We start from the raw sequence: 11,009 nt of genomic DNA, 5'->3' as shown, positions 1-11,009 counted from the left end.
TACACAAGCCTTGGTGGTCCCTCTGGTTCAACATGGTCAGTGAGATGCCTGCTCGATGCTTACTAGGGTGGCGTGCGGGTAGGGACGCACAGAAAACCAAAATAGTACCAGCACCAGTGCTGGTGCTGGGGCTCACGTACTCATACCTACTTGAAAAATGCTCCAAAATGAGACGCAGATAGCGATCTAAGTTGCAACGGGTTCCTGTTTCATGTGTTATTTTTGGAACGTGGCAACATTCGCGGTGTTATATCTGAGGATAAATTTGCTCCTGGAAATCATGAACACACGTTCTTGAAAAAGTTCAGTGATCTCACTGTTACTGGGTCAGAGAATTTCAGCATTGGTGTCAGGACTCAGTACCGGCAAGAAGCCGAGATCCGAAAAGATGGCATCGGTGCATCCCTAGCGTACGGTGGATGGAAGGCTCACAATCACACACAAAGACACACACACACACACACACACACACACACACACACACACACACACACACACACACACACACACACACACACACTCAGACCACAGCCATCACACACAGACTCGGAGGGATTGGTGCCACACACATAGGCAGGCACACACCCCATGAGGCGCGCGCACTCACACACACACACACACACACAACACACGACACATGACACACACACACACACAAACACACAGTTAAGCCGAGACAAACACAAACACACACCAACATACATTATGCAAGAGATAACACGGTACGTACTCTAACCAACTAACACGATCTAGCCATCTAGTGTAGAATAGATATCAACAAGGGACGGGCTTAAAGTGCATACAGCAAAGGAGGTCCTTGCTCACTCTATTTATTTATTTATTTTTTTACCATTAACATCCTTTTGAACGATGAGTGATGGAAACCTCCGCTAATGCAAATGGTCCCACCGCCACACTGCACGTTCACTGTTAGAATTAGTCCCTAGCACAATTATCGCTTCAACTGTTGCAGCTTCAACCTTGCTGCACACATTAATCACACTGCATAGTTCACGGGTTGGTTTATACATTATTGCGGTACAATAGAGGTCCAGTTTGGTGATCCATGTCCAATAGAATTTGCCAAAGAAAGCTCCAGGGGGCTCTATTAGCTGCCCCGCCCCCCCGGGTGTTCACGCAGAGGGCTGCATGGTTTTCCCGCTGTGGGACTTGAGCAAAATCTTAAGACGTAGCAGAAATAAATCCGTCTCGTGTCGCACTTTTGCACAGTGGACTGCACCCTTGACGATCCGAAAAGCATCTTGATGTGTCCAAGTATTCCACAGCGACAGCGGCGGTGAGAGCGGGTAAAGCGGTCCAGTAGACTGACTGAGGCGATGCATAGAAGGAAGTACAGACCCTGACCCAGCAGCTTGGCCTGGTCCTGGTCCTGGGCGAAGCAGGTGATTTTTTTTTTTAATTCTCATTTTATTGTATTTGATCCTTTTAACTGGATAGCCGCCTGGACCCTCTAGATCCGCCGGGTCAATATGGAGCGAACAGAAGCTGTGGGTGGGAGGTCCTGACGGGGCCGGGCGCCGGGCGTAGGAGGGCGGCGGGGAGGCTCTGCGTCTGAAAGAGGGTGTGGCTCGGGGCGTGGGTGGTGGCGTGGGTGTAGGGGTGTCCGTGGCCGTGGGCGTGGGCGTGGGCGTGGGCCGAGCGCAGGGGGAAGCCATTGCCCATGGCAGACGCGGCCACCGCCACCGCCGCCAGGTGGGCGGGCATGATCTGGGGCCTGAGCGTCTGGAGCGACTCCTTGCCCAGAGTCAGCTTCACCTGAAAGAAAGAAAGAAGAAGCAGAAACAAAGGAATCAATCGATCAGTCGATACGCCTCCGTGTTCGCAGCCTTGACTACCAAGCAAGCAACCGAGCGAGCGCTTACTTCGATTCGGCCCCAGGACAGTTGGGGAGGAAGGTTGTTTTTCAACCCGAGACGGATGAAATATATACGTCGTGAAAGACTTGTGGAGGCTTGAGAACAAGGCCAGACAGGGATAAGGAAGGAATCCGCAGGAAGCAGGGGCAGCAAGACGGGCGGACGGACAGACAGACGGGGCCTAGCGTGGGGACGGGCCAACTGACTAGGAAAGCGGCCGGCGCAAAATGGACTAACATCTGCAAAGGTCGACCAAAGTTATGGGGCTTAATCTTCTGCATCAGTGATGGAATAGTTACGGCCTCACAGCACCAGGACGGCGGCGATTGTCATGGGCCATCAATCACCGGCTCAGGCGCGGTAACCCTATGGGAGGCGTTCTCCACTCGGCGCTCATCAGCGGAGCCACTCGCCGCTACGTCAGTGAGATGATGGCTTTTCAGAAATGTCATCGCCCCCTTGACCGTTAACACCCCGCGCCCAATCATCATCTCCGCCAGCGGCTGCCGTGATGGATCCTGTTTTACAAGAGCTGAGAAAGAAATTTGGCGTTTTAAGTTTTATGTGTTTTCCTCCGCTTTTAATCCGCATCGTCCCCCTCCTGCATCCCCGGGGGAGATATCATCATATCGTATGTGCGGATATTTATAACCCGCCTGAAATAGCAGATTGGTGGTGCTTTGTCTGCGAGACGGGATCAATGTTTACTTATCCGTGCGTAAAATGTCAACAACCACTAAAGTACAATTTTTTTTTTTATGTTGTGTGTTGACAACGGAGCTGACATTTCTTGAAATCCTCTCCATCTGCCCTCAATTACTACAGACCAGGTTGCCTTAACATCACACATCATGAAAGTCCTGGAGGGACTGATATTGGCCCTTCTCACACCTCAGAGGAGCACCTCTCTGGACCCACTGCAGTTTGCCCACCGCCCTAAGGTTGGAGTTGAAGACGCCATCATCTACAGTACCTGCTTCAGCGAGCCCACCCTCACCTGAACAAAAGCAGGCCGCACTGTGAGGATCATTTTTTTTTGATTATTTCCAGTGTCTTTCCACACGATCCAGCATGCACAGCTGCGGAGCACAGTTTGTGCGGCTGAGGGAATGCTGTGTCTGAGCGGGTGGTTAGCAACACAGGAGCACTCTCACCTTTCCTCTTCACCCTGTATAACCTCAGACCTCCGATACAACTCTGAGTCCTGTCATCTGCGGATGACTCTTCGGATGACTCTGCAGATGTGGGGTGTATCACTGGTGGACAGGAGACTGAGTACAAGGAACTGGCGGACCGCTTTGCGGCATGGTGTGGAAACGACCACCTCCTCTTAAATGCGACCAAGACGGAGGGGACGGTGGTGGATTTCAGGAGGACCGGGACGAAGCCCGACACTGTTTCCATCGTGGGAGAAGAGGTGGAGGTGGCGGAGGGTAACAGGTACCCGGGTGTTCACCTGGACAACAGACTGGACCGGAAATGCAACACTGAGGCTGTCTACAGGAAGGGGCAGAGCAGACTCTGCTTCTTGAGGGAGCTTCAACGTGTGCAGCAGGATGTTGCATATCTTCTACCAGTCTGTTGTGGCTGGTGCAGTTTTCTTTGCAGTCGTCTGTTGGGGCAGCAGCATTAAAGCCAGTGACTCCAAGAAACTGAACAAACTGATAAGGAGGGCTGGCCCTGTGCTGGGGACTGCTCTGGAGCCCCTAGGGCTGGTTGTGGAGAGAAGGATGTTGCATAAGCTGCTCAGCATAATGGACATCACTACATAGCCCCTACACAACCTACTGCTCAGACAACAGAGTGTTTCAGCCAGAGGTCATTCCTGCCACCGCAATAGCCACCTACAATACACATTTTTACTTCACATTTAAATTCCACTTTTAAGCTTTACCTTTTACTAGGTTAAATTCAGTTTTATTCTATTTATTTATATCATTATTATTCGTTTTTGTTTTTTTTATTTAGTTATTTTATATGTATATGGATATACACATATGTATATGTGTGTGTATCTGTATATATGTAATTATGCGTGTATGTGTATGTGTATTTATTTATGTATTCAAATATGTATGTACATGTGTATATATATATATATATATATATATATATATATATATATATATATGTGTGTATATATATATATATATATATATATATATATATATATATATATATATATATATGTAGTAATTAATTCAGAAACAACTTTTGTTTTAGTAAATTATGTGTGTTTTGTCATGTATGTCATTGCTACTGCAACACTGGAATTTCCCTTTGGGGATTAATAAAAAAAAATCTTAAGGATTTAAATTATTATTTGGCTGTTGTTTTGGCTGGCATTGGCTGTTGTTTCAATCAACCTCGGAATAATTTTAAATATTCAGATTAAAATCCCAGTCGGTTTGTTCGGCGCAGTTTGCTGCGGAGTGACTCACCGGCTGCTTGCTCTGGCCTTTCTGTGGTTTGCTGTAGGGACTGTACTTGGGCTTGGCCGGTTTTCCCGCTGCTCTGTCTTTATGGCGTCGACTGCTGATGTGCTGAAAGGGAGACAAATGAAACTGTCAAAATAAAAAAATAAAATAAAAAAAAAAATCTGCAGCAAGTTTAAAAAATAAGACATATGTTACATCAATCCACCACTGACCCTGGTAACCCATCAATTGCCACGGCCCAAAATGTGTCTTGGACGAACAATGTGTGTTCGCTGCTATTTAAACCTGCATAAAAGGATATTTCTGCTGTTAAAATGAATCAATGGACTCCCCGTGTTGTGAAGGATCGCAGAATTCCGCCGATCTCCCCAATCTACCTCAGCGCCATGTGCGCTTTTTTCGGCGAACTGTGACGGAAAAATGAGTCAGAGTTTGTTCACAACGATGGTCATTTCCCTTGAATTTCTGGAGCTTAATGCAGCTTGAAGCCACCGAAGCCAGGAATTAAAACACACAATAACAAATCTGTGAGGTGGTCTTCAGGATTTGTGAGAAAATGTGTGAGCCTAGCGCCTGTGACGAGGGCCTTTATGGGGCCACGGTTCATTAAGGGTCATTAAAGGGTGATCCTCGTCCGCAAACTGTAAACGAAAGACTTGAGCAAATGTCAGCAGATGGAGCAGGATTTGGGAAAACGGCTGCGATTCAAACATCTTAAAGAGTCCCCGAAGTAGATTTAACAGAAATACAGTTCCTCCCCCACCCCAGGCTGAGTCATGTAGGAGCTGAAATTTGTCTCGGTGATTTCTTTCTACCGAGACACGGAGACGCTCAGAACTTCTCCCTAAAAGTCTGCGCAAGAAAAATGTATTCAGAATCAGTCTATTTTCAATGCGAAACCTGAACCGTAGCCCTGACAAAATGACAAATGATCTGAAGTAATGCATGGGAACATTCCCCGGGAGAGAATGATTGGCAACTGCAGTAATAATAATAATAATAAAAGATTAAAAAAAAAAAAAAAAAAAAAAAAAAAAAAGAAATATTGCTTATCCTACAGCTACGACCAAAATACCTCCACAGATTGTTGTATCTGAGTTTTTAGCCAAGCCGTGATAAGAACGTGCTGCCATACGGAATTTAATTGGATTAGAATATGAGTTGGTAGCCTGAGACGCCTCAGAGCGTTTCAGCAGGAAAAAAAACAGACAAAAAACAAAACAATACGATTTAAAGCAAATTAACGTTTTTTCCGGGGACATGGAGCGAGTGGTGGCGTTGTAACGCTCTGATGGAGACAGGAATGCAAAACGCGTGGTCTGTGGAACAAAATGCTATTTATAATACACTATAATCAACCAATCCACTCATAACTGCACGTTATTTGATTTGGTATCGGCATGATGTGATCCTGAAATCATGCATTACTGTGAATCTTTCTGCTTTTCTGGGGTTTCTTAAATATCCGTCTCATCTCATCTCATCATCTTTTTAATCCGTTAGAGGATATGAACAATGTAAACAAAGATAAGAAGCATCAGAGGCATTTTATATCATTGGCAACATACAACAAACCTAAAACATTAGGTTTATTGTATGTTGCCAATGTTCTCATTTTAACAAATTGTTAGGCTTATTGGATATTGTCTTTTTTTCTATTTTCATTCTTATTACTTTACTATTATTGGCTATCTATCTATCTATCTATCTATCTATCTATCTATCTATCTATCTATCTATCTATCTATCTATCTATCTATCTATCTATCTATCTATCTATCTATCTATCTATCTATCTATCTATCTATCTATCTATCTATCTATCTACCCTTCCTTTCTGTCCTTCCTTCCTCTCTCTCTCTCTCTCTCTCTCTCTCTCTCTCTCTCTCTCTCTCTCTCTCTCTCTCTCTGTCCCTCTCACCCTCACCTGTTTGAGTTGTGTCTCTGAGTTGACGTGCACGTCGCAGATCTCACAGTGGAACGTTTTGTTCTGCAGGCCGGTGCAGGACTTGGGGGGCGGGGCCAGCTTGCTGCGGACCCCCGGCCGGGGGAAGGACTTGATGGAGCCCACGCCGCTCCGCGCGTCCAGCATTGTCTTGTGCTTTGTCCCTGGAAGAGAGAGAGCGCGTGGTCATGACCTTTCACCTGGGGACGTTTCTTCCCAGTAAGTCGCGTCCAATTTAATCAAGTTGAGCTGCTGCAAGGTCCAGTTCCCTTAAATGGAATATTAAGTCCCCCAAGGACACAACATCCACTAATGTTGTTTTTGTTTTTTTTGGGGGCTAAATCTGGCCGGTCTCTCGCGGTTATCATGAAGCCCCTGAAATAGACATTGAAAAAGAGACTTTTTAGGTCAGTCACATTTGCTCCATATTTGGGGTTCAAGGGTTGTGCCTGCTCGAATTAAGACCGGGGACATTCAATTTAAGACCTAAATCATATCTATTACACTGACACTGGATATTTTTTTTGTCCATGGATATTTCACTTGCTTTGGGAAAACATCGTCGAAATGGATTTTGCAATAATATCCAGGCACTCCAGAGACAATGGGCTCAGTTTTATTTACAGCAGCCTCCTGGTCTCTCGTGCAGCAGCAGTTCTCCTGCAATTGCTCCAAACACTCCAAATCAATTAATGGCTTTGTTGGGAAATTGCTTCACTGCCAAGAAGAGTAAACTCCTCAGCAAGAAAATCATTTTAGCGACGGTTAGCGACTCGCCCCCCCCCCCCACCCCCCATCCCCCAGTCAAGTGAGCCGTCTCCTCACCGCTGTTGTGGGCCTCCAGCTGGGAGGCGGAGTTGACGGCGACCTTGCAGAGGGAGCAGTAGAGGAGGCGTCGGGCCTTCTCGTCCTCCGTCTCCGCGTCCGCCTCGCCCTCGCCGTCGCCCTCGCCCTCGGGCTCGGCATCGGGCTCGGCCTCGGGCTCCAGGGGCGAGCCGGGCCTTGACGCCCCGTCTTCCCCCTCCTCGGCCGAAGTAGCGCCTTGGTCCGGGCTCGCGGCGGCGTTGGGGTTCTGGGCGGGCGGCGATGCCAGCGGCGACGCCGCGGGCTTGGTGGAGGGGGTCGCTGGCGACGGCAGGGGCAGAGACAGTCTGAGCACAGAGGACAGAGGCAGGGGGGCGGCCTCAGAGTCTGCAAAGGGGGAGGAAAAGGACGTTGTGATACATTTTCATCCAAATTCACGTGTGTCAAATCAAATACGATTCTATTATGGCACAGACTGAATTGAATGAATGAATACGATCATACGACCGACAAAATATGCTTATTGTAAGTCGCTTTGGACAAAAGCGTCGATGTTATGTGAAAATCTGGGGCATCTGGGACATTTGCTGCCATACCTTCTTCACCTTTATATTAAATCTCTCCAGTGTCACTCAGCCAAGAATAGCACTAGAAGTTTCTACAGTAATACAGGACACGCACAAGAATTTTACATTATCCTGAACGTTGACTCCTCTCAGGATCCCAGCGCGGGGTTAAATGAACACGTAAGCGCAAACACCCACCGGGCTCAAAAAAATAACCGTGCCGGAACGAACACGTGGGATCAATCGATGGATCCGCCCATCTTTTGGAACTCATCCGACGTCGTCCCGGGGGGGAATGCGGATCAATAAGCGAATTATGTCGCGACGTCGCTGCCGACCGTAACGCGGGGGGATCTTATTCATCCCAACGGAGGCGTCGGGGCGAGCGGCGTGGAGGCGGGAGCGGGGTCAGGCGAGCCGGGGAGGAAGTCAACAGAGACGTGAAGAGAGCCAGCTCCACGGCCGCGTGTCTGCTGCAAATGAAAACACTCAAGGATCCGTCCTTTCAGCTTTTCAAATCCAATCCTTTGTTTAAATTAGAAACAAATTAATTTGGTTTCCTGCCGTTTGGACTGAAGTGTTTGCCCGTGTGCTCATCCTGTTTTCGGGCTTAAAAAAAACAAAAACAAAAAAAAAATCGGAGTGGTCGGGAGGAAGGTTTTTTTTTCGCGAAATACATTTTAGTGAAGAGAAAAACAGGCACGACACGGAGTTACAACAACTCACGTCAAAAAACTGCATTATTTATATTCACTTGCAAATATGCATATAATTTATATTTAATGCAAAAACATTCATATTCATATTAAAGCTCCAAGGAACACAGGGGATTGAAAATCAGAAAAATAAGTGATTTAAATTATACATTTGAAAACCAACGGCCACTGGTCCAGAGCTTGTGTTGTGTGAGATGCAAATCTCATTATTTGTAGAAAATTAATTCATTCTGTCAAAGTCTCGGTCGAGATAACCCAGAAACACCGAACGCAGTTTCAAAAGTACATGCAAATATTATTTCAAGGTTATTAAGTACAAGGTGAGTGTTTAAAGCTGTGTGAGAGCCTTGTGACTGAATGGCACATTTTTCTTTTTTATTTACTTCAAGTGATTGCGCTTGTTTATATATATATTTATATATATATATATATATATATATATATATATATTTATATTAATTATGTTGGTCCCTGTGCACTGAAAGGTTGGGAACCGTGTGTCGAATAAACAAGATTCAAACAAAAATTTGGTGTGATAGACGCGGAGCCTGTTGCATGTACAGACACTATCCTGAAAACCAAGTCCCTTTATTTATTTATTTATTATTATTTTTTTTTTAACATTCCTCGGTTGTGATCCTCGCGTTTTGCCGCCGCCCGCAGCCACCCAAAATTTTCCCCGCTGCGGGGATCGACAAAGTGCAAATCGAATCTTATTCGATTGAAAATTGCTCTTTTGGATTTCTGCGAAATTTTCCACCGATTTCAAATTTAAATCGCATGGACGACACCTCTCATTTGTAAAGCCGGGATCTTTCCTTGGCACGGGCTGCGTTTCGGGGGGAGGGGGGGGGGGGCATCGCTTGGGGATATTAATGTGTTATTATAAAATATCTTCATCCTGACGAACCGCAAATCATCACTTGACTGTATGCCACTAACGTCAGGAATGTTGTGATGGCGTCTCACCTGGATATACAAGCGACGCCACTTTTACCGGCGTCCTGCGTTCCGGCAGAACTATCAAGCCGCAACAAAACCCTGTCAACAATGCGCCGCGCTGACCCCGGGTCGCCCCGCGCCCGCCGCGTCCTGTGAAGTCAGCCATTACTGGGAGAGCGCGCGCACACTAATTGGGGAGGCCTTTTATGATGCGGCCCACCTCGTCACTTCCAATGAATAATGTTTTTGCCAAGAGCAGAGTGATGACCGCGACCCCTGCGCTTCGCATCCATTCAATTAGCGTCCCGCCCGCCTGCCCGCCCGCCCGCCCGCTCCACGTCCCCCCCGCTCTTTGCCAGGCGTCAAAACAACCTGCAATCAGCGCTATACAATCACTTGGCGGCGGCGGCGGGGGAGCTCGCCGGGGGAGGCCGGCGACTGTCATCACACCTGCTTCTCTGGGCAGCTCGTCAGAGACCGGAACCACCGGCGCCGGGCCGCCTTTCCGCCGCCGCCCGGATAAGGAGGCTGGGGCTGGTGCGTGCGCTGGTGTTGCGCCCGTCAAGGACGTGCCAAAATATTTGCCAGGCTGTCGGTGATAATGCGACTGGATAAAAGTTTTCACACTTTGTAATCCCCCCCACCTCCCTCCCTCCCTCCCTCCCTCCCGCCCGCCGCCATGGAGGGCTGCAGCGCCAGATTGCGTCGGTCAATTGGCGGCAGCATCTGCGATTCGGGAAATTCAGTTGGCTCCGACGACAGGGGAGCGGCGGCAGAGGGAGGGAGGAGGCGGCGGTCACCACGACCAAGCGACACAAATGTGCAGCATGCAGTCTGTGTTAGTGACCTTTGAAGGAGATGGAGACAAGATCAGACCACGTTAAAGGGGAGTGTTGTGGCCAAAATTGGCGCATCGCTGACCGGACAATTGGCGTAAGAAGATTACAAACCCGAACTGAAGAAGCGTTTAAGCGAACGCGACTGCAGAAAGAACAATCGCGAAATATCTAAAGGTGAAAGGCAAACAGAGCTTGAGGGTCGGGAGCTCGTCAGGGGCGTGTTCGGGGTTCAGCGTCTTGCCCGGGGACACTTTGATATGCTGCCAGGAAGAACCGGGGATCGAACCAGCCATCCTCCAATTAACCAGGCGACCCGCCTCTCCGCCCCGATCCAGAGCCTCAATGACGGGGAGCGGTCAGAGGGCGGAGGAGGCTTTTATTCAGCCGCTCGTTTCGGGAACAGAGCACGGCCAGTGAGGGACCTCCGTGCTCAACGGTGCGCGCGTCCGCCCCGCATTGTGGGCGGCCATAACGTCGTTAAGGAGCCATTTTCCCGTTGAAAGGGCAGGTAATTAAAGTGTACTTTGGGCGGCGTGTCGGATGCCCGCCGTTCTCGTACCCCCACCTCCACCCTCACCTTGACCTCGCCGGCTTCTCGGAGGCTCCGCTAAGGACTCAATCCCCTCTCATTAATGGAGGTAATGACTGCGATCAATCTAGAGTCGGGGTGGGCGGAGGTGGTGGGGGCGGCGGCGGCAGAGGCGGTGGGGGAGGGCCGGGACGGGAACGTGCGACAATCGAGGGGAGAGGAGTGACGGGAGGAGAGCGAGCAAGCGGAAGAGAGAGGGGATGGACGCGAAGGAAGGAAGGAAGGAAGGAAGGAAGGAAGGAAGGTCAAAAGATCTTGAAGGAAAAGATGAATGGAGCTGAATGAAAGGCGAA

At 48.5% G+C, this 11,009-nt stretch overlaps 1 protein-coding gene across 1 annotated transcript in view; it reads right to left on the bottom strand.

Moving 5' to 3' along the window:
- Positions 1-1,485: 1,485 nt before the first annotated feature.
- Positions 1,486-11,009, bottom strand: part of znf385d (zinc finger protein 385D) — a gene marked incomplete at its 3' end in the record, with an annotated part of 49,504 nt that continues 39,980 nt past the window's right edge. The window contains exons 5-8 of the mRNA XM_080004931.1: positions 7,086-7,451; positions 6,243-6,424; positions 4,319-4,420; positions 1,486-1,776 (exon numbers count right to left, since the gene is read on the bottom strand). Of these exons, the coding sequence (XP_079861057.1) occupies positions 1,486-1,776; positions 4,319-4,420; positions 6,243-6,424; positions 7,086-7,451 (941 nt within the window). The remainder of the gene's footprint in view (positions 1,777-4,318; positions 4,421-6,242; positions 6,425-7,085; positions 7,452-11,009) is intronic.

This window comes from Zeus faber (assembly GCF_960531495.2).
Source record: "Zeus faber genome assembly, chromosome: 8".
Classification (NCBI taxonomy): domain Eukaryota; kingdom Metazoa; phylum Chordata; class Actinopteri; order Zeiformes; family Zeidae; genus Zeus; species Zeus faber.
The sequence above is the reverse complement of the archived record's forward strand: the minus strand, read 5'-3'. Positions and strand labels throughout refer to the sequence as shown.